This window comes from Talaromyces stipitatus, genomic scaffold (assembly GCF_000003125.1).
Source record: "Talaromyces stipitatus ATCC 10500 scf_1105507295541 genomic scaffold, whole genome shotgun sequence".
NCBI lineage: Eukaryota > Fungi > Ascomycota > Eurotiomycetes > Eurotiales > Trichocomaceae > Talaromyces > Talaromyces stipitatus.
In genome coordinates, this window is record NW_002990115.1 from 4,596,285 (window position 1) to 4,619,113 (window position 22,829).

The following is a 22,829-nucleotide window of genomic DNA, read 5'->3' on the forward strand; positions in this document are numbered from 1 at the left end:
GGCGGTCTTGTTCCTATTCTGTGCAAGAAAAAACAAGCGATCCAATCAACCGTAATTGAGAGGCTTGGCCAGCATCAATACAGAAACGCTCATATTTCAACCTACCAATGAATTTTATTTTATTTTTTATTTATTTATTTTTATTATGTATATATGCTTACTCCGAAACGATATCTGTAATTTAACCTTGAACCCACCCTTTGATAGCGCTCTATGAATTAGTTCATAGTCTCACACGTTCTCCTGAAGAAACAACCTGATTTTTAGCTCTACTCCTAAACTGCTCTAAAAACCCTAATACCTCCGACCCCAAATCAAACTTTAAATCATTAGATCTAGAGCTTACGTGCTTAATGCAATGGAGCCTTGTGCTGGCAGATGCAAGCTGAACTTCTCCGCACAGGCTTTGGCATCTTGCAGAGTCTGGCCTCGTATGGGCTTCGCCTATTATTGCTTCTTCCCCCAAACACGCCGCTGCCGAGCAAAACACATGCATCGATTATCACCTTTCGGGGAAACTATCGCCGGAATTAACAATGATAAGCAGATGTTGAACCGGCACCGAGTTTCAAATACTCGCTTCTATTATCTAGCATTTCTATTTTGCCTTCAAACGCATGATCAACTGCAGACAAAATGTTCAAGGTACAACCCAAAGGTAAAGGTAAAGACAAAATCCGAATGGATCTTGAGGATGAGGACAAGGGTGGAAACCATGCCTACGTCAAAATTCACGTTTGCCAGGCTTCGTATGGAGACTGTTTGGCACTTGAGTTTGACGAAAATGCCTCTAGCGAGGCATCCGTTGGATTAAAAGTAGTTGAAAATACCCCATTGATCAATGTTCCGAATCCGCTCCTGAACCCCCAGGGTCAGAAAGACGCGGTTATAGGCACTGGATCAGATATGACGATGGTCGAAGAAAAGGGGAAGAAAAAGGTGACCAAAAGCAGTAAAACGGACATGACTATGGTGGTAGAAAATGGCAAGAAAGACACGGGTATAGGTGGTGAATCGGATATGACGATGGTCGAAGAAAAGGGCAAGAAAAAAGTGACGAAGGGCAGTAAGACAGACATGACTATGGTGGTAGAAAAGGGTAAGAAAGACGTGGTCACAGGGACTGGAACGGACAAGAAGATGGTCGAAGAAAAGGAGAAGAAAAAGGTGGTGAAGGACCCCACCCAGATAAAACTTATACAAGATTCTACATTGGAGAAGCATCGAAAAAAGGTAATATAAGTCATGACCAGATCACCCTTGTGTCTTTAACTAAGTCTAGATGTATAGGGCAAGACACGCAAGGTTATTCTCATTGATGGAGGCCCAGGCAATTACCAAATTCATGGAACCAGAGTACCCCCAACGACACCACTAGCTGTGAGTGGACTTTGGCAAAAGGTTGTGTGTTTCCCTATAATTGATGAATCTTTAGAACATGTATGCCATGCTTAATACGCTCGTTCCAAAAGGAAGCCCAAATACATTGGACACTCTGGTGGTATGTATTTCCTATCTACTCATGTTAGCTGTTCACTAACTGTATAACAACAAAGATAACGCATGATGATGCCGACCATATAAAGTATGTGAGATATTAAGTTGAGAATCGGCTCTCACAGATACAGGACTAACACGTGAATATTCTAGCGGTATTCATCAATTGATGATGAGCATGTATGCATACTATAATGAATTCACTCTGTAATATCACTAAACTCTATTACAGGGCCGATAGGTCGGGGGCAGGCCATCCGGACTTTCAATTTGCTCGAGGCGTAGAAGCGCTTGAGGACAAAAAGCCACCTTTCAACAACATATGGTACAATTCTCCAACCCTTCTATTCAAAGTACGAAGACACGCCCAGTCATTTTATTTGTTCATGGTTTTCTTGTGCCTAACAAATTCCTAGAACAATCGTGCGAAAGGGTGGTTGGACCAGGACATTGAAACCTTGGAAGCAAAGTGGAACGTGAAAATGCCTAGATGCAATGCAGAGTTTGGGAAAATTCCTAACGAAATCCCTGCATTCAACAAAGTAATTGGTGGAGAGGACGCCAAAACGCTTCTATTCAAAGGTAAGACCGAGCGGGGACGTCTTCAATTTCAATTCTTATCTCCAAACTACAATCAGGTCTATAATTTGAAGAAATTATATGAGGAAGGGAAGAAAACGGAGAAAAAGTCTAGAGAAGAAAAAGTTGATAAACCTTCAAACAGTGGTAAAGGTTCAAAAGGGGGCACGAGTTCAAAAGGGGACAAAGACAGAGGTCGAAGAGGGGAGAAAGACAGAAGTCCAAGAAGGGACAAAGACAAAGGTCTTAAAGGGGGACGAGGTTATTCAAAGGGTGGAAAGCCAAAAATGTACGATGACTCTGAGGATGAGGAGCCCGATGACGGCAAAGGCAGGAACATTAAAGCAGAAAAAGCAAAGGCAAGCATGGCTCGCATGGCTCGCAAACAAATTTTACAAGGTATCGAGTGGGAAGGACTACCTTCAGCAAATGGAAATGCTCCCATCTATTCAGCGTCAGTCGTCCAACCTTCGTGATATTGATTAATGCCCTTCACCAAGTGCTGACGTATTCTCAAGGACTGGTGTTGCTGAGGAGGTACGCCTCAGCGAAGAGCATGAAAATTTGATTGCTGAGCGCATTACCGGAAATCCAAGAGATTCGAGCGCGAAAAATCAATCATCTCTTGTTTTCGTTGTGAGAGATAAGGCTAATAAATTCAGCGCCGCCTTTACGGGCGATGGAAACGCCACAGCGTCGTTCCTACAAATGTGGGATGGTCCTCCCATTCGCTACAATGTTCTGAAAAGTAAGGGCCAAATACAAAACAAAACCTGTGATGAGCATATGGCCGCAGATAGACTGACAACTTTCATGCAGTCATGCACCACGGGAGTCAGCACAACAACTGTAGGTACTCCATTCTTGGCCTGTACCAACAGGCTGATTAATCCGGCTATCGTAGGTTGGAGTACCTCCAAAGTCAACAGAAGGATCAAAACTCGTGGAACCGCTTTCAAGAAGCAAATGGCATATATAGAATCAAACAAACCCTTATGGTCCAAGGTCCCCAAGATCTGCACTAAAGACAAACAGGTGCAAGTAAGTCTGGCACGCTCCCGACTTACTCAGACATATAGCTAATATTATTCCATCAGCCAACCAACTTTTTTTTAAAGTAAGTGCAAATCTTATCTTCTATCAGCCATTCCAGACGTTAACTCTGATTGTGATAAAAGTGTTCTTGCAAAAACATATATTGTGAGTTTCTGAGCCAGACCGGAGCTTAACAAACTGAAATTCACTTATAGTTGCTCCTAGATCTCCTCGGCTGCCACAGAGGGCCACCGCAATCCGTAGGTTTTCAAATACAGCCATTGTGATTAAAGATAATGCTGACGTTGATTGTAGCCACCTGAGCACGTTAGCGGGCATAATAACTCGTGCAATTGTTTGCCAGGAGGAAAACGGAATTGACATCTACCTAACGTCTCAGGTTTTGACGGAGCAAATTGAAGGATTCATGCGCAATTTCGGTGAATTGCCAGCTGACTTAGAACTTGAGCTTCAAGATATCACCAATGAAGAAGCTCTCAATGCGGCCAGGATGATGAAGCCTAAAGAAGGCGAACTAAAGCTTTTCTGGGATGAAGATGGTTCCTACTATCGCATATGGCAGCTTAGACCAAATATTGACCCAAAATTTGGGACAATAATACTCGACCCGTGGAACAAAACTTACGACCCCAATCCCGCATGGCAAGCGGTGTCGTTCACTGAGCAATTTTGGATTGAATTTCACGAACAGAATTTCACTACCAAGGTCCGAACTACCGTTGGTGGTGTTGACAAAAGGCCAATGGTGAAAAAAATGAAAGAAAAAAGGGAGGAGAGGAAGAAGAGGAAAGAGGAAGTGAAGGAGGAAAAAGCGGAAAAGAAGAAGCAGGAAATCGAAAAGAAAAAGGAAGAATCGAAAAAAAGGCCAGCTGGCAAAACCTTGAAAGATAAACCCACAACTAAACCTGGCAGGAAAACCAATACCCTCATTACCAAAAAAAACGATTCTGAGGACGAATTCTTCACTCTTCAGGCAGACGATTCCATATTCCTAGACGAACCTGTGTCCAATGATCAGGTATCCATCATGAACAATTCAGCGGACCCAGAACCAACCCAGAGCCAAGTTGATATTCAAATGGAGAAGGTGTTAAAGAAAGCAGTTGGAGTTGAAGGGCTATTGTCCCCTGATACTTTTACTAAATTTGACATCAAAGCGTCACGGTTGATCTCTGAAGGCCTTACTGCATTCCAGGTTCGTTCTTCCGCTTGTTGGCTTTATAAAAATCAACTTCTTAGAATACTCGGTCTAATAGTGGGACAGCGATCCAAAACGCAAGTTCTCAAAGGCAGCGATGCTTTTGTGAATCATTTGGCTTCCCGTGGATGGTTACTCCCTGACCAAGTCACCGCACTCAGGATGGAGTACATAGATAATAACCGGCTAATTCTCAGCGGCTTGATATCCATCATATTGGATTCTAGCCTACAGATATCATTTTTCAGTCTTCTCCCAATCACACTGGCAAGAACGGCTTTATTTTCGACTTCTCCACGTTATTGGCCAATTTCCGACAACTTTGAAGTTACAATTGATGACCAATCAATGCGAAGGTGAGCACATGTATAACTTCCCTAGTAAGATTGGAAATTGACGAACTTGAAGAAGTACGAGAACCGACTACGGCGAAGTCAAGTCTATTTCTTTTGGAGTAAAACCACTGGAGCAATACCAAAAGTGGAATATCCCCTTCAGACTGCCGAGTGGTGGTCGTGGATTCTGGGAAGTTCAAGTGCTCAGCGAGCTACGATTCGTCGTATACCGTCCTTTCCAGCTAGGTCGTCGATATATTTACGGGTGCTTTCTTGGGAGACTCACCTCGGGTCAAGATGCAAGCAATGCATGTACAAAATCACACTTTTCGCTTTTGACGTAATGCTGACAACTATATAGGTTATTGTGGACTACCTTTGGTTTCCAGACACAGAATCTAGTGTCGACTTTCATATACGTTATGCGAATGATGAATTTGTTGCGGACGGCTACAAAATGACGCTTAAGAACCTTTGGAGTACCATCCCGAGAGGACTTAGTACCATTGATGCTTTGGCAGCATCGATAATGCTGCCTGGAAAGGGTAAATGATAACACCAAGACCAGTCATTTGAGAAACCGAACACTAACTATCGCCGCTAGACTCTTCTATCAAGATTGATGATTTTCTGAGTATCCATGACTGCGGTCTTGTGGTAGAGAGGACGTCACCCATAATAAATGACCTCCATTTGAAGTCCATTTTCGGAACAGCCTCGTTCAGCGATGAGAAATCTTTCCAGCCATTTGGGGATATCATTACATTGAGACTGCTAACCATCAGACTGCAAATTGGTAATCTCTTCTCTATTACACCTCTCAAAGTAAGGATTTGAATCCTTCCTATGCCTCTGATCCAAGCTGACTCTAACATTCTCCAGGTATTTGTTCGCATCCAAGAAAATATTTCCATTAAGGATGTGTTGGTACCAGTTGTATTTGAAACCAGAAGAAGCCGAGGAGGTGACCAGACGATTTACCAACTTTCTTACATCGCTGCTGCTGCCGGCCAAGGTTTAACGCCAGCCCAAATACTCGATTGGCTTAGCCCTGGAGACTTAGACCTCTCAGCCATACCTGGCCTGAAAAAGTTGATGAAATCCGTGCAAATTTTGTCTTTAACACTTGGATGGCACGGCAGCACTTCTAACAAGTCTTTCTCTGCTAAACCAGACTTTATTGAGATTACCATCGAGCTTGATCAACTTAAACTTGTTCCAGACATATTATCTGTTGAGAGGGCAATTTTAGAACTTCGCCTAGACCGAGCAGCTTCTGGATATGACCTCTCATTGACAAGTCATGCTGAAATCACAATTGGACAGTGTGCGGTCGAATTTTTCATTGCCTACGGCGATCGACCAGAGTGGTTTAACGTGTACGGAGACGATGATATCCCTGGTCATCTTAAACTCTCATTGAATACTACCTACTCTGGATCGTTATCATTGTCGAATATTTTGGGACATTTTATGCCTAACGTCCAATGTCTTCCTCCAGCATTCCAGACCTTATTAACAAAGACCGGCATCACAAAGTTCAGATTGGGGGTAGAAGAGAATGATTCCGGACATAATTCTATCTCGATGTTGGACATCGAGATTGTTCTTGAAGAGGACGACATAACTGTTTTTGGTAGGTGCCTCGCAGCAAGTATCGATGCGTTGCAATCCAATGTATTTTGCTAACCCCCATTAAAGAAGGGCTTAGTATTAGCAGACCACAGTTCAACTTACGCATTGACTATCCAAGTGATAAAGTGAGAATTATTTTCAACCTTTATCTAATCTGCTTTATCTGACCAAGCACAGGATCGAAGAACTATCAATGCATCCATAAGTGTTACGACGACAATTCACGATGAAGACATCAAGGCCACCATCTGGCTTGACTCTGGGGAAGACACCATTGTCGGAGTGACGCTTTTCCCGACGGACAATGATATCCCCTTGGGTGATATCATCACATTCTTTGGGCAAAAACTGTCTGGTAGGGCACTGCAACAATTTCTTCAACTATAACATCTAGAATTAACACACTGCCAGAATGTTTAAACCTACCTACCCCCAAAGATTTCTCTTATCTTGAAGACATCACAGCCGGCCCGATTTATCTCTCATTCCGCAAATCCAGTGATGAAGGCTTTAAGATTGATTCGTTTTTCATTGCGGTCGAAGCAGATCGCGAGTTTGAGCTCTGGAATTCTCCCCTCGTAAGTTTCTCTAACGTCACATTCGCGGCAAGCTACATTCGAGGGTCTGGCATGCACATTGGCTTTGGTATCTCGTTGGCAGTTGGAAGCTACCAGCTGATGGGAAATCTTTCGTACGATTGCGCGTACCATGATTCGACCATTACAGACGAGTCACAAAAAGTAGATGGCACACCCACAAAAGACCTAACGGCTTACACCGCCAAAGTACGATTTGAAGGGGAGCTATCTCTGCATGAAATTCTTTCCAAGATGACTGGGGTCAATATCAAAGACGTTCTACATCAAACACAACTAGACAGCATAACCAAATACACCGACATTACTATACACACAGTGGATCTCAGGTTGTCAAAAACCACGTCTACTTGGGCAATAAAGTTGGCCGCTGATCTCGAGTGGCTTGCTTTCAACAAAATCAGCTTGGAAGCATACCGAGCAGAATCCTGGGCATTCAACTTGCGACTCGAGTGCAAGGATGGTCCTCTCAACATTCTCCCTGACTCGTGGGCGTCTGATGTTAGACAATATGTCGACTTTGGTGACACAAAGATCTATCTCTTTTATGGTTCGATGAAAGACAGTCTCGGAAATCAGCAATTGTCACTTGACAAGAATTCTATGGGCATGTTACAGTCCAAAGGAGGAGTTGCCATTGCAACCACTCTTAAATTCGGTTCTAAGCTTGACTTGTTCAAAGAATGGCTCAAAGTGGAAGACATTAAAGTCTTTGGAGCCGCTGGCCCTGAATTCTTTATATTGGGTGTTGAGTTGAAAAGATTAACCTTATTCCAAGACGAAAGCCTTTCCATTGTTGGTCGATTCCTTCTGTTTTATAATTCCGGAGGGATTGCAATCGGCCTTGAAGGGGAATTTGGCCTGAATCTTCCTGCCATATCCAACACTACCATCGCTGGCACTGTCGAAGCCGGGATTGACCTTTCGAATGGCAGATTGGCACTGGGATTCACAACCCAGGATAATTTAAAAAACCTTTGCAAAGTTCAAGGTCTCGATTTGGATGCTATTGTTATCAGACTCTGGCTTGATCCCGCGGCTGAAATGATACCTACCCGGTTTGATCTTCACGGCGGTATCAGGATTCAAGGCATCAACAATGTTTCTGGCCAGTAAGTGACTTTCTCAATCGCAGATGCAAACCTAGTAGCTAACATAAAGAAAAGTCTTGCGGTCAGATTCATTGCCAAAGATCCCCTCGATTGCTATATTGAAGGCGAAATAAAAAATCTCAACCTCATGAGTCTTCTCGGCAAATTCGCAGCTGCGCTTGATTTGCCCGAGGCAATCCAGTCCTTCTTAAACAATAACGGCATAAATCTCCAATATCTCGCAATCCAGCTAGTACCGAAGGATATGGTTGACGTGACCAATGGAAAGATTCTGAGAAGAAGATTCTATTTTGAAGGCACACTCTCATTAGGTAAAATATGCCTCTGGTTTTACAGACGTGTATATTTCAGTTCTAACATGGGGCTTTATAGTCATAAACGGCGATCCAATTTGGGCCGGCTACACTTTAATCGATATCAACGATTCTGGCTTTGAGATCATCGCATTGATGGAGCCAATTCAACTTGTTCATGAGGACGTATTCAGTTTGAAGCGGTTCCAAGACCCAAGTACCGCTCAGTACAAATTGGAGTTGCCCAAAGTTAACCCGGACTATCTTACTCCACGCATGCTCAACGAAGGACCCGTCCTGAAGTTTGCATCAAAAGGGCCAGACCCAGTTTTTGTTTCTGCGCAGCTCGCCTTCCTCGGTACATATCACACATTGTATGCTGTTGCGAAAGAGAGTGGCTTCTTCGCAACATTCAAAAGTAAAGCCCCTATTGGAAGCTTTGAGTTGACTGTCAATCTTGTGCTAAATTCGAATATCGATGTTGTGTCTATCCTCATGCTCGATCTTGGTGAACAATTCCTTCAAATTTCGGGCGCCCTGGGTTTGCTTGATGGAGCATTGGATCCAAAATCGTTTAAAAAAGCTTCTGAATCGAGTACATCTGTCAGCTTTTCTGGGACTTTGAAGATTGGAATAGCATGGGCGGCCGGAAGAGATCCTCTTTCCGTAGAATTATTTGGAAAGGTTCACGCCTTTGATCATGATTGGGATCTTGGGAGCATTAGTGTGAAAATCACAGAAGACGATCTACGCACCCTACAAAACTTGGCCAGTCGGCTTTGGGAGTACATAAAGAACGAGTTCAGTAACCTCGTCATGGGCTGGATCCGCGATGCTGAAACTGCAGTCAAAACAGCCATCGCATTCATCGAAGACAACTGGAAACTAGTTGAGCAAGATCTGGCAAGACTAGTTGCCGATTTGAAGGATCTTCCCGTCGCGAGCGTCGTTGAGCCTGTGTTGAGAGAATTGCAGACGACTTATGAAGATGCCAGAAGGGTCTATGAAGATTTGGGCTTCCAAACGTTTATGGCGATTAAATTACTGATACCCATCTACGGCGAGAACCCGCCACCTGACCGCAGACCGGATAATCTGCCTGATGTGCCTGAAGACATTCTCGATTTACCCAAACCCCCAGGACCCAGCGGCCCAATGGGAATTCCCATATCGTCAGACTTGCTTCGCGGGCTTCCTGGGTTTGAAAACCCTCCACAAAAGCCTACACCCGCTCCCGAGCCAGTACCGGTTCCTGCAACACCCGCTACAAATCCCTTCGCAGATATTCCCATCAGTTTCCCATTCTCTACTCAAAAACCTGCATCTGGATCCGGAGATATTTTCAAAGGTTTCATCAACGGATTCGGAATTTCAAACAACGTTTCTGAAGATGTCTTGGCTGCAGCCGAAGCTGAAGAAGAATCAATAACCCTGGAAGCGGCACCCGAAGATGTCCATACTCCTTTGCAACAAGCTTCGGGCGTACCCCTTAATGCCGTACCGCAACCCAATGTAATTGTGGCTCGGTTGCCGACCTGGTATACCAATGAGATTGAGCAATACCTGGAGTCTACAATTACGCAGTCTAATTCAAGCTTGAGCCACGCGGAAGCAGCGCCTGTCCACAACGTGATTCGCCAAATCGCAAGCTTTAGCAAAGGAGAAGTCGTCAATATTGCCAAAAGCTTGCGACTTTCTGGATTTTCTGATGCGGATATTCAAAAAGCTTATCAAGACTCGTTTGGTCAGGACATGCCACCCCAAGTACTTGCGCGTGTTTAAGGCACTGGTTGTTCTTCTAGTATGTGAATTATGGAATATATAGAAACTTGTTATGCGTACCATCAAACAATCGTATACGTTCTCGAGTCATATGTGAAGTTAGGGTTATGAGCCTTGCTCAATCCCTTCGATCCGGATCGCTTTGCCATATCGCTAGCTACATGTCGCAGTTAATCTGAATGCAGGAACAGACAGCTGGAAATGTACCGTGGTGTGTTCCTACAATAGGTAGCCACTAATTTTTCCTCGATTCATGGCATAAAATTTCAGGATTGGCTCGAAATATAACCGTCGCACCAAACGGATCATTACGGTACCAAACGGGATTCTTACGACACTAAACGGATCGTTACCACACCAAACGGGGTGTTTACGGCACCAAATGGGAATATCACTAATATTGAACGAGAGCGCACACTGACACGAACGTATACTGTCGGCACGAATTGGCGCCAGCACGAGTTGGTTAAAGACCTCGTTCTCAGTGATAAAAACTACCTCAATCTTAACTCCTTAGCCCGGAGAAGTCCTTAGCTAATAGACACCAAGTAACTATGCGATCTACTCAAGCATGTCAATAATTTTGGCCCCACTATCTCCATCGAACCCAAATCACGGAGCCTGTCGGATTGGTCGGTTAACTCCAGGCCAATCCTGAATAATTGTTTATAAGGATGGTAAAGAAAGAAGTAACTAGCAAGATTGTCTTTTTGTTTTCTTTTTTTTTTCTTGTCTTTCAAGTTATAAAGCCGGGTCCTTTATAGACACCTTTGGCGGGGTGGTTTGTGAGCTATCAGGAGGGGTAAATATTGGGCTGAAATCTAGGTGCCCAGAGATATGCCTCAGTGTTACGAAGTTGAACTGCATGACGCTAAGATGTACTATGACCAAAGGGGAAAGGTCACTTTGGTGTTTGGAGTGTATGAACCATACGATTACAGACAAGATGGAAGTATGTCACAAAGTGGATACTTTGGTATGGGACACGCACCAAGTCACGTGGAGATATGAATAATATACCGTTATCTTGGATAAGATAAGGGTATATAAAATAACGATAGATCATTGGATTATATCGTATACCTTATACTTGCTACCTTTCAAAGGTATACGATATAGGATATACAAAACGTGAGGGACTGGATATATAAGGACGCTCTTTTACCATCATGTATTTAGTTCTTCATAGCTCTTTGACATAAGTCACTTGAATACAACAGTGAGAGTCAGCAAGGCATTCTAACTCGTACGGGCACCAGGCTGTACGGGGGATCTCTTCTATCTTAGTTTGTTACTATTCTCAGTCACCGTCCCATTACCGTTCGATACTTCGTTACGTACGATCCATCACGCTCCACTACTTCATTGGTTGGAACCTGTGCGAGGTTCAATTATCCTAACGTATCACGACGCACCGCTGTTAGAACTAAGGTGGATCCAGGTCCGTGACACTCAGGTGCCTTTTAGACCTGTAAGATGGAACAGTCGATCTCTCTGCCTCGTTTGAATGCCAGATTATCTGACACGAACGTAACTATACATACCCTACGTAACGTTGTTACACCTTAGTATTCGCTTCTTCAAGTGTTCCGTACCCATACCCTCGTACTCGAACTATCGTTCAACCCGGTCATTACAACAGGTTGTGGAGCGGCAATTTTAGCCGGACTCTATCGTTCCCGATCATTCGATGCCTCCGATCACTCGATGCCCACCCTTCCGAAAATTGCTCCAAGCTCTATAATTTATAATATATCTTCAACAAATGAAGTTATAATTATTAAAATTAAGATTTTAGATAAAAATGTGTGGTGAACAAACCAGCATAATTATCTAATCCCTAAATCGTATAGGTAGGTTGATCGCTCGCCCAGAACGAGATTGTCAGAAGAATCAAGAATCCGCAGCCAATGGATTGACCAGATAGTGTTACACTACTGCACTAACGGAAGCAAGGATTATCTGTAACCATTAGGGTTAGGGTATCATTCCCGATAGAGCATCGGTATGATAGGTGTAACAACGTTACGAGGGATATGTATAGTTACGTTCGAGAGGGATCACTGAAGGCTAAGCACACAAGGTAGGGTATGGAATGTCAATGTATTGAAACCTATCTTCTGCTATCCTGGAGCATCTGCTATCTTTATAGACATATAACTTATACCAGATCTCCCTATTCCGAATAGCTCCAACAGTCGAGGTGGAGCTGAAACCATCCTCGAACATATAAACCTTCTCCTGCTGTAGTTGAAACCCAACTTGAGACGTCATGGGTGCATTTCTTAGAATAGTGAGACCCCCAAGCCTGCTGGTTGTTACAATAGGACTGATACCAGTGATACTCATGGTATGATGGGAATATCACCCGAATTACCTGACAGTATGAAGGGAATACAGCCAGGAGGAATATATAAGGACACTCATTTACCATGTATCTAGTTTTATTTATCGTCTTGAATTAACCGTGCTAAGTACCCCTTAGCTTTGACAACTTGAGTATACGTTCTTCTATCGAACCGGATATTCATCCTTTTATTAAGACTTTGCTTTCAAGAAGCCTTTCGTACTTAGAAGCCTTATAACTCCAGCGTGTTATAAGCTATCCGAGATATACTCGACGGTAGTTTGACCGAAGTTTCCGACAGAGATATGCCTGTTTTTGGCCTCTTTAAAGAAACCTCCTCATTACTCTCGATAACCTTACTGTATCGCCTCTTTTTAGTGTTTACCTGCTTTGCTGGCCTTTCTTTAGCTCGCTTTACCTCCTTCTGGGCTTCCCAGGCCACGCGAAGTTACTCCTTTTCAAGTTCTTTTTGACGCCTTTTCTCCTCTCATTCACAGATTCGAGTCTCTCGCCGTTCCTGGATCTCTTGAGCCTTCTGTTGGCGCGCAAATGCTTTTTGTGTACGTCGGTTTGCTGCCTTGAACTTTCCTTATTCCTTTCGTAACTCAATATTTTGTATTTGCTATCGTGCAGCTTTAATTCTATCTGGTGAGAAGAATTGTGCCTCACCAGGATTATCCTTATCAATTAAACCCAGTGGCTGGCCTCGCTTCTGCCATTTTTTCTCTCCAATTAATGGATTGACCAAGCCTTGCTGCTGATGTTTAAGTATTTCATTCTGTACAGCATATTTTTGAAGTGCTTTAAGAGCAAGTTGTATAGCCTCCGATAGATCACTCTTTTCCTGTCAAATGGCTTTGAGTATACGATAAATTGCTCGAACAGATCCTAGAGTCTTTCGTTTATTTTTAATATTGCTTGAGATTGGCGATGGCGTCTTTTTTTTGAGAATGTTAAGAACCTTTGGTGGGTTGAAAGGGTGAATGCCCAGTGCAGCAAAAGCTGATCAAATGTTTTGCAATGTAGTAGTAGTAGTAGTAGTAGTATTGATATAACGTAATCGGTAAGCGAACCGGCCATGTAAGCGAACCGGCCACCTCTCCGGAAAATAACTCTCTATATTGATTTCAAATCCCAATTTCTCAATCACGTACAAATTATATACAAAAATCTAACTACTAGTACGACTAGGAAATTGATTTATTCTATGCCCCATAACGTTACAACCACTGCAGCGAAATTGGCGGCGTACGACTGCTTGAGAAGCTGGGAGCTCCGGCTCAGCCAGAGTAGTAGTAACAGCATGAGATGCCTCAACCTGACCTTGTACGAGCGCCTGAGCTTCCTCTCTAGTAATCCCTTGCTCAATAGATATCTGTTTATTAGATCTTTTGCGCTTTTGCTTCTCTTTTTCATGCGCAGCTCGTAAATCACGGTTTTCTTTCCGTACGAGTAAAGCATCATTCGCTAGTATTTCGTAGGCTTTTGATAACCGTATAACTGCCTGATTGATTTCTTCATTCTGATTCAGGCTTCCTGTACGCTTATTTATACGCTTATTGATTGTAGTTGACTGGCGTACAAATTGGCGTATATTTTGAGGTGTTTGTAAGCAGGATGATGCTGTATTGCTTGATCGACTTGGAGGGGGGGTTGGAGTCTTCAATTGAATATTGAGATGTTGAAGAACTCGATCTGGATTGAAAGGCACTAATCCGGTGGCTGCGAAGCTATTCCGAATAGTTTGAGCTTTATATGCCACTGTACGAGCCTGTGGAAATGCTGTTAAGAAGTCGATTTTGTCAATATGATTAAAACCAAGCCTCATTCGTTGTTCAACAAGCTGCCCATAATATCGCTTTAGAACTGCAAAACAGCCAACATCAAGAGGCTGTAAGAGATGTGAAGAATGAGGAGGCATACAGACTGGAATAATCTTATGATCCGTACATGTACGGTCAAATTCTGCAGTCAAATGGCTTCCATGGCCATCAAGAATCAACATACTATATGTTCCCAATGTACGACCACTAGTAAGAGGAATAAAATGGGTTTTAAGCCATTCTAATCCTATCTGATCTGTAGTCCAGCCATTATCGCTAATATTGATTCTCCAATCATCCGGAAGCTCATCAAACCAGCCTAATCGTACGTTTTTCTTTGCTTTTGAAAATCACGTACGAAGGCAGAGCCCATCCGGTTGAATTTGTTGCCTCAATTGCAGTCACCCATTCTCGATTTCCAGGCTGTAGAAGCTTTGGCTGAGCATATCGATCGCTTCCAGTAATAACCTTTGCAGTTGCGCAGAGTCCCATAGCAAAGCCCGTCTCATCAAAATTATAGATATCTTCTGGTAAGATGCCGTACTCAGATATTATATCTCGTACGCGGTCAAAATGGCCTTGTATAATCTTTGGATCTTCACATTTGGCACGTTCGTAGTTGTATTTTCGTGAGAATTTGGATTCAATCTCTGGGCGACGTTGAACAAGATTATATACCCATTTATTTCCAACCCGTTGATCTCCATGTTGTGAGAGAAGATAATTAGCCATATCTCGTACGAGAAAGTGCCGGGGCGGTAATCCACGTTTAGTTAAATCAAGCACCCATTTGACAAGCGAATCCTCCTCAGATTGACTCAATTTATGGTTGTTGGCGCGTGTTATTTGTCGATACGGCACTCCTTTCATTCGATCTTGAAGAGTTGTACGAGCAACCATATAGATTCTTGCAGCTTCACGAATACTGCGAATTCTTCCATTTTTTAAATCGGAAATAGCTAATTCGATCTTTCCCTCATCCTGAGTGGATTTTAGGGGGCCTTTTTTGCGAATTGGTGGCATTTTGACGCGTTGTAATATGGTAAATCAATATAGAGAGTTATTTTCTGGAGAGGTGGCCGGTTCGCTTACATGGCCGGTTCGCTTACCGATTACGTTACCCGCTGTAGCTGGCCGCTGACTAAGAGCCGCTATCCAGGTGTGTGCCTAAGCCTGCAGGCACCAAGAGATCCGCGGCCCAGCCACGGGTGGTGCGCCATAGAGGCGCGCCACAGAGAACGGAAGCTAAGGAAACAAGAATAACGAATGCAAACATGTCAAACAAACAAATAAATCAAACATCTTGGTCGGCTAGTGCGCGTACACCCCGCCTACAAGAATTCCCAAATTCTTTTCAAGTCCTCCAAACTGCACCAGTTCGCTTCAAACTCACATATCCTGTATCCCTCATAAAAATCTGCGTATCTCACCCTTCGCAAATCCGAATTATACGTCCTCTACATCGCATCCCGTTGGCTGGCTCTGAATCACTTGATCCAAGGCTCGTATTCGTGTCAATCCTGGTCCTTACTGATAACGACGTCGACCTAGAACGCACGTCATCTACGTGCGTGTTCGTACATGTTCCCACGTCAGTGTTCTTGTCATTTGCAGGCTCCAATTGAGCCGCTGTTTCTGCGCTTTCATAGGTGCCAACTGCTTCCGGATCTACCTCATGGAATTGATTAAGCACTCGCGTGTCAATGATGAACTGCGCGATTGCAATTGCGGCCTTTTTTTCCTTGAGTAATGCTTGCAGATCTGTTGTGCGTCGGAATCCCTTGATTCATGACCACATGAGACCGCGTTCATTCTCATACAGTGGGCATTCCATGAGGATATGTCGTACTGATTGACTAGATATGCTGCAGGCACAGTATGGTTGTTCTCGCCTGTTAATTCGCCACAGATAGTGCGTCAGCCCAATTTGTTTGGTATGCAGCTGTATCAGTATTGACGATGTTGCTTTGCGGAGAAAGGTCCAATATTGGAGTGTGCGCTTGGAAGGCTGAGTGATAAGTTTTTTGGTAGGTTTCCCTGCCTTTTGCTTGTCTCACCGTCTCTCCCAGGCATCCTTGGTTGATTAGTGTATTCTGTGTTTTACAGCTGCTGCGAGTATGGTCTATTCTTCACTTGATAGATCTCCAGGTACGATTTGCCTTCGTGCACCTATTAGAGCCGTACGTTTTGCAGCCCTGTCTGCAGCTTTATTTCTAGGAACGCCCTCATGGCCTGGAATCCATCTCAGTGTTACATCAATATTCTCATCCGTACACTTCCTTAGTGAATCAACACAGCCCTGAATGTATGTTTGACCAGAGACCATACGCAGGTTCATGAGAGTTTTAAGCGCGGCTTGGCTATCTGAGAAAATAACTAGTTTCTTGGTTCGTATGTCCTGATCTGCAATTTGAAGTGCAGTTTTGAGCGCGAATTTGATCCCACAGACCTCAGCTGCGTATACTGTTGAGGTGCCTTCCGTACCAATACACTCTGTTCGTTGTTTTCTGAATGTTGGAATGATCATGAACATGCTAATATAGCCTTGATATCCACTGCCGTCCGTGTGTATTGCGATATGCTCATTCTTACATGTAATGTCGTTATGTACTGATACTACCTTCTCTCACTCATTAATCACAACCTTTGGAGACTCATGCCACGGTGCCTGAACATATACAGATTGGCTCTCCTATTTCCCTGCCAAGGTTCCAGGGGGAGCCAATAAGCATCCGCCCTTCTTCCAGGCATGAGCTTCCATGGGAGTGTATCCGCCAAGCTTGAGTTCGTCGCTGGTGCGTCGATTGACTAGGCCGTCAGGAATTGCAAAGGTAGGACCTGTGCGGATCCAGATGGCTACAGCCTTTGTGAGTTGATCCAGTTGCAACCGGATTGGCATTAGGTGAAGCTCTATATTGAGGGCCTCCGCAGCCGTTGTACGAAAAGCACCGCTGATCAGGCACGCTGCGCGCTTTTGGATAGTTGTAAATTTGCGTACAGTTTGTGTAATTTGCCTCTGGCTCATGAGGTCTGGTTGGAACCAGGCTGCAGCGCCATACAGCATCTGTGGGATGACAATTGCTTGATAGATCCTTCTTGTTGGGCCTAGTGCGGCCCCCCGTGTGGGTCCTGATAGGCCACGTAGAGCTTCCAGGCTGGTGCCTGCTTTTACAATAGCTTCATCACAATGTGTGTCAAAGCTTAGCTTCGTATTAAGCCAGATACCGAGATATTTAACAGCTTCTTTGGGCTTTATTTTAACTTCATCGCGTAGCTGGATTGGCTGCAATTCAGGATTGGTCGTGCTTCGTGGGTTCACAAAGTGAATTAGTTGATATTTCTTCGTGTCAAACACTGAAGCGTGTCGTACCGCCTACTGATCTGCGATCTCGCTAGCTTTTTGAAGCTTTCTTATTGTTTCTGTCTCTATATTACCTATGGTCATTAAGGATACATCGTCCACCCATCCGCTTGTCGTTGTGTGATTGACTATATCCGCACAATCCTCAATCAGATCCGCGTTGTAAATCAGATATAAGATAGGTGAGATTGGTGATCCTTGTGGGATGCCTGTTAGTGTAGGAATTTGGCCAGATATCCCCTCAGGGATCTGTATCTTGGTGCTTCAATTTGTGAGAAAGGTAGTCACCCACGGCATAAAGTGCCCTAGATGTCGTTTCTTCATATTATGTAGTAGTCGTAGGTGGTGGGCATTGTCGTAGGCACCGCTTGACGTCCAATAGGAGCATAGATACAACGGCATGGCCACGTCCCCAGGCTCTATAGATTCAATTGAGGATGATCTGTATAGCATAATCCGTGGATATTCCTTTATAGCCACCTAGGTGGCTTGAAGGAAGCAATCCTTTACTTTCTATGGTGTAGCTGATGTGGCGTGCAATAATTGCTTTGAGAAACTTGCCAAGCGTGTTGAGCAAGGCCACAGGTCTGTACGCCTTAGATGTACGATAGTCCCTGTTGCCGCCTTTACGTAGTATGATGGTGATTGAGTACTAGAAGTGAGTGGGATTGTAGCTAGTTCTTATACAGGCATTAAAGATTTCATATAGAGTGTCAATGATTACTGGGATGCCAATAATTTTATGCCAGAAGCTGTTTGGAATGCCATCCTCACTTAGCGCTTTATCTGGTGGTGTTGAACAAATAACATACTTGATCCTGTGGCATGGGATCTCTAGGAATTTGATTTATGACAGATATTAGCTGTCTGTGATGTCTAATAGATCTGCATTTAGAATAGCTGGGAAGAATGCTTCCCTAAGAAGCTGTGTTTTTGCTTCTACTGTTTCCGCTGTATGGCCATCTAAGTCTTGTAGGGTTAGGGTGATTCCTGATTCATACGCTCTATTACACGAGCGTGCCTACTTTGCCAATTTTCAGAGGCCTAAGGGGCCTTGCTCTGTCGCCTGCTGTACACAACGTCGATGGCCTAGTCGTAAGGATTTCTTGACTAGGCGTTTCTTCTTGTTGCGGGCTCGTAGGTAAGCCCTCCAGATCCACGGATTGTGGGTGTTTGAGAATTGACGTCGTAGCTGGCGGCAGGTTCGTACAGCCTCTTTGCATTCAGGTGTAAAATCTGGATTGCTCCACGCGCTCGGACGAGCCCATGGAACTGATTGATCAACTGCTTTGCGAATAGCCGCTGTAAAGGCCACTGTTGCAAGTTTAATATGAGATTTTGATGTGTTTATAAGCCTTGGTGCAATGAGTTGGCTAAGCAATTCCTGTAGCACTTTGATATCTATCGCTGCCCAGTTGCGGCGCCGTGGTGGTTCGTGAGTTGGTGTATCAATGTCGATCTGCATCCTGATTGGCCAGTGGTCAGAGTCATGTTGGATCTCATCTGCACGCTCGTGTAGTACAAGACGATGAAATAAGGTTGTAGATAAGAATGTTAGATCGATTGTTGATTGTGATTGGCCACGTTCCCAGGTGACTAGTCCTTCTTCGGTAGCAAGCTCAATCCCATGGCGATCCATGATCTCAAGCAATTCCGTGGCTTGTTCGTCGATTTTGGTGCCAGGGCCACCCCAGGCTGGATGGTGGGCGTTCATGTCCCCAAGAACTATATGTGCTGTGGTTTGTGAGCATCCTAGTCGGGTTAGTTCTCGATCTATGTGCGTAAAGGTTGTCGAACGTGGTTCATTATAGATATTGTGGATATAGAGATCGTGTGGTTCGGAATTTGAATTCGAATGTAGGCAACGTTGATAGTGAATATGTAGGATTTGATAGTCAGGCGATATGACAGTGTGAGACCAGCTGGCCGGATTGATGCTTTTATTGACAAATAAGGCCATACGGGCTCTCTTATTGTTATTAGTGTTGTCGTTGTTGTCGTTAGGTTTGGGATAAAGGAGTTGATGTGTAAGACTCGCAGGCTGGTGCGTTGTATTGTTTAGTTCGTTTCTCCATGGTTCCTGAATTGCAATCACAGAGGCGCGGAGAGCTCGGGGATCACGTAAGAATGTGGCCATGACCTCATCCTTGGATTTATGCGTGTTATACTGTATAATCTCAAATATTGCACTCATTGGTCGAGAACATCTGGAGACGAGCGTGTGTTCATATCTCGTACAGTTTGTAGGTCATCCTCCTTCTCTTCTTCCTTAATAGGGGCTGCGCGTGGTCCTTGACTGGGATGGAAACTATTCAAAAGTTCTGTATAGCCTTCCGAATCAATAGTTGTGTTGTCATTAAGTTCACGGTAGCTAGCTGTGCTGCTTAGGATGACGTTGTTGTCTTCCATTGTCATGTTTATCTGTGGAAGCTGTGATATCCGGGGTAGTGGTATCTCATCCGAATCTTGAGATCGTGTACGTACTTGGCGGTGGGCCTGGATGCGCTGTCTGCGTATCTGTTCAAGGTAGGCTCTTGATCTGGTGACTGGAGCCATTGATTTTGCCATGTTATCCTTGCTGAGTAGTGTCGGGTCGATAGTCTCCACAGGAGCGCTCGATTGAGTGATATCTATAGCCAATTGGATCTGTTCCGTGGGCTCTGATTCGTTCTCGTCGTTATTGTTGGATGATTTAGATTTAGGTGGTCTACCGCGAGGCTGTTTTTTAATAGCTGTGAATGGGATTGCCTTAATTTTTTCAGCTGTTGGTATGATTCGTGAGGTTGTAGGGGCCTCTGGTGTTTGTGGGTGTGTTGTTGATGCTGTAGGCTCATTGATTTCAGTAGGAACTATAGGTGCTGTAGTTGATGTCTTTGTACGCTTTACCGCCCCTGAGATGCTTTTAGTGGTTGTTGATTTAGTCGTATTGGTGCGCTTCCTTGTGGATGCTTGGATCTGCGCAGCTTCGTGAGGAGTAGGATCCTCATTCGCAGTAGTATTCTGTTGCATCGGCTTGGGCTGTAAGTACTGAGGCACCCGATGAAATGGTTCACAATTGATTAGCGCGATCTTAGCCTTATCTAAGGCCTCACGTCGTAAGCCACACTTGGTACTTGTAGCCTATGCTATACCCTATCGTCAATTGTTTCGCACCCAGGATACAATTACCCGCCCGCTGATTGGCTGCCGCTCCCCCGTGCCCCACTCTTAGGGTTACGGTTCATGCGCTCCAACTGCCAGAGCCGCAAATCTAATCTAATTCTCCACCCTAGAGAAAAAGCAAAGGGAGCAATGATAAGAACGCGTCGCGTCGCGTCGCGTAGAGGGAGAGTATGGGAGAAAAAGAGGAACGACCAGGCAACGGCGTTGTGTGGGGAGAGAATTGAGATGATTCTCACTTTGCGACCAGGCCTTTAACCTACATTCCTTCCGACCTTGATCCGGTTAACGATCCTCTCTCTCTCTCTCTCTCTCTCCTCTGACTAATCTGCTCATTCATCCCAGCCAAAGCGACGATTTCCACCCACCACAATCTCTGAGTGATGGAACTGTTCCAGTACATTCCAGACCACCAGATCTGGATCTGCCAGCCCTGTCGATATGCAATGTCTCCATCCCACCTGCTGGCACATTTGGCCAAGAAACATGGCCATGATTATCGGATAAAAACCCAGATTTAGCGACAGCAAATCTTGGAAGAAATGCTTAAAAAGCCCTGGATTGATCCCCAGAAGCAAAGTCTACAATTCCCATTATCTACCAGTGCTCCTATTCCCTATCTCCCAATCTTTCAAGGATATCAATGTCCAAGCACGACATGTCCCTATGTGGCAGTAGCTAAAGAAACCATGCGAATCCATATCCTCAAGCATCCAGAGATCCCAAAAAATCCACGAGGTCCTCCACGTGCCTTCACCCACCATATCCATATTTATCCTCGAGTGCATTGTCAGCGGTTCTTCTTGTCCGGGGTGGGAAGTCAATACTTTGCTGTGACTCCTTCTTTATCATTGATTAATCAGGAGTTACAAACTACACCATTATCTAGAGCAAACCGGATTGAAGCCGAGGTCAATACCGCATTAGCCCAAAGTGAGGCGATCATCGATACTGCAAGTAATATGATCCAGAGTCATAGGGCACCAACAGAGGCCTCTCCCTGGCTTGAGATGACCCGCTGGGGGGACTATCTCTGTGGATACTCCTTTCAGCAGGTGGCACTGCTAGGAGCACGGCCTGATCCCTTGCAGGAACCACTCCTGGCAGAATTTGCTAGTAGTGTTAGCAGGATTATTCAACAAGCACATCAATCAATTCAAGAAGATAAGATCAATGTTTTTGATCAAGTCCAGATTAATAGTTTCCTACAACACCGACGGGCCTGGGATCGACCATTATTCATTCAATTAAAGAAGGCAACCTATCGGAGTTATGAACATCTCTGGCAACGGCTTCTCTCCTTCGTCCACCGTTCCACCCAGCCCGAGCAGCCTGTCCAGCTGCGTCATCGGCTGACCCCACGGCAACTCCAGCATCTTGATGAGATGGTGGAGTATGGGATTGAGGTATTAGCCTATCAAGGCCAAATCACACGGCCGCTTCCCACCGTGATCCGAGGGTCGACCCTGGCTGAAGCCCAAGCGCTGCTGGACCAGGCCTGTCTCCGTCTCTCGATTGCCCTGCTCGATCACACGTTAAAAGGAGATCTCTATGAAAGCGCAGTAGTTGGCTTTCTTGCTGTGCTAGGCGTCGATGCAGAGAAACGGACCTTTCGGGATGCATATTCATATACCCCATCACTATCTGGTCTGGTTAAGATGGCCCAGATGCTTGTGGTTCAGGAGGCTATTATCCAGGCTGACGAAGACCAGGTGGAGCATCCTGCAGATGCTCTTGATGAAATGCGAGAGCGATTCTTAATCCATGGAACGCGAAGCCCCTTTGCCTGGATCACACGACTCCGCACGTATGGGAAAAAGATCCAGAATACCACCACCAGTCTTGGTTATATCTATTGGTCTGAGGATTAAGAACGGCTCACCTACAAGGGACTAGATATGACATGGAATCCTTCCGGCATTTTATCCAGACTGAGATTCGACAGGCACAGCAGAGTCTAGAGACACTGTTTCTTCTCCACGATGAGGAGACTCGAGAGGATGTCGTCCCTATCATTCCTCTCTCTCGATTAAAGGACGATCCGACGGAGAGCCGT

The 22,829-nt window shown here is 44.6% G+C and overlaps 6 protein-coding genes across 6 annotated transcripts, besides 10 other annotated features; 2 read left to right on the forward strand and 4 right to left on the reverse strand.

Annotated features, from left to right (window-relative positions):
• Positions 1-110: 110 nt before the first annotated feature.
• Positions 111-155: a sequence feature (AT_rich).
• Positions 156-636: 481 nt separating this feature from the next.
• On the forward strand, positions 637-10,083 carry TSTA_040210 (uncharacterized protein; the record flags this gene model as incomplete). Its single annotated transcript, XM_002481216.1, has 18 exons — positions 637-1,233; positions 1,291-1,404; positions 1,436-1,501; positions 1,557-1,585; positions 1,651-1,677; positions 1,730-1,850; positions 1,914-2,530; positions 2,595-3,117; positions 3,337-3,371; positions 3,427-4,327; positions 5,027-5,210; positions 5,270-5,490; positions 5,548-6,301; positions 6,367-6,425; positions 6,478-6,655; positions 6,712-8,008; positions 8,075-8,319; positions 8,381-10,083. 18 exons carry the CDS (start codon positions 637-639, stop codon positions 10,081-10,083), a joined length of 7,671 nt encoding a protein of 2,556 aa, XP_002481261.1.
• Positions 3,880-3,997: a sequence feature (GA-rich).
• Positions 10,084-11,854: 1,771 nt separating the features above from the next.
• Positions 11,855-11,889: a sequence feature (AT_rich).
• Positions 11,890-13,452: 1,563 nt separating this feature from the next.
• Positions 13,453-13,476: a microsatellite.
• A 260-nt stretch (positions 13,477-13,736) lies between these two features.
• Positions 13,737-14,627: a mobile genetic element.
• TSTA_040220 (uncharacterized protein) lies at positions 14,291-15,276 on the reverse strand (the record flags this gene model as incomplete). Its single annotated transcript, XM_002481217.1, has 2 exons — positions 14,291-14,321; positions 14,612-15,276. 2 exons carry the CDS (start codon positions 15,274-15,276, stop codon positions 14,291-14,293), a joined length of 696 nt encoding a protein of 231 aa, XP_002481262.1.
• Positions 14,584-15,231: a mobile genetic element.
• A 781-nt stretch (positions 15,277-16,057) lies between the features above and the next one.
• Positions 16,058-17,983: a mobile genetic element.
• On the reverse strand, positions 16,376-16,786 carry TSTA_040230 (uncharacterized protein; the record flags this gene model as incomplete). The annotated part of the gene is made up of 2 exons (XM_002481218.1): positions 16,376-16,651; positions 16,703-16,786. The coding sequence occupies 2 exons, from the start codon at positions 16,784-16,786 to the stop codon at positions 16,376-16,378; spliced, it is 360 nt and encodes a 119-aa protein (XP_002481263.1).
• TSTA_040240 (uncharacterized protein) lies at positions 16,946-18,016 on the reverse strand (the record flags this gene model as incomplete). The annotated part of the gene is made up of 3 exons (XM_002481219.1): positions 16,946-17,607; positions 17,689-17,876; positions 17,907-18,016. The coding sequence occupies 3 exons, from the start codon at positions 18,014-18,016 to the stop codon at positions 16,946-16,948; spliced, it is 960 nt and encodes a 319-aa protein (XP_002481264.1).
• Positions 17,976-19,715: a mobile genetic element.
• TSTA_040250 (uncharacterized protein) lies at positions 18,651-20,623 on the reverse strand (the record flags this gene model as incomplete). The annotated part of the gene is made up of 2 exons (XM_002481220.1): positions 18,651-19,781; positions 19,853-20,623. 2 exons carry the CDS (start codon positions 20,621-20,623, stop codon positions 18,651-18,653), a joined length of 1,902 nt encoding a protein of 633 aa, XP_002481265.1.
• A 292-nt stretch (positions 20,624-20,915) lies between these two features.
• Positions 20,916-20,935: a microsatellite.
• A 132-nt stretch (positions 20,936-21,067) lies between these two features.
• Positions 21,068-21,090: a microsatellite.
• Positions 21,091-21,462: 372 nt separating this feature from the next.
• On the forward strand, positions 21,463-22,644 carry TSTA_040260 (uncharacterized protein; the record flags this gene model as incomplete). Its single annotated transcript, XM_002481221.1, has 2 exons — positions 21,463-21,638; positions 21,663-22,644. 2 exons carry the CDS (start codon positions 21,463-21,465, stop codon positions 22,642-22,644), a joined length of 1,158 nt encoding a protein of 385 aa, XP_002481266.1.
• Between the last annotated feature and the right edge of the window lie 185 nt (positions 22,645-22,829).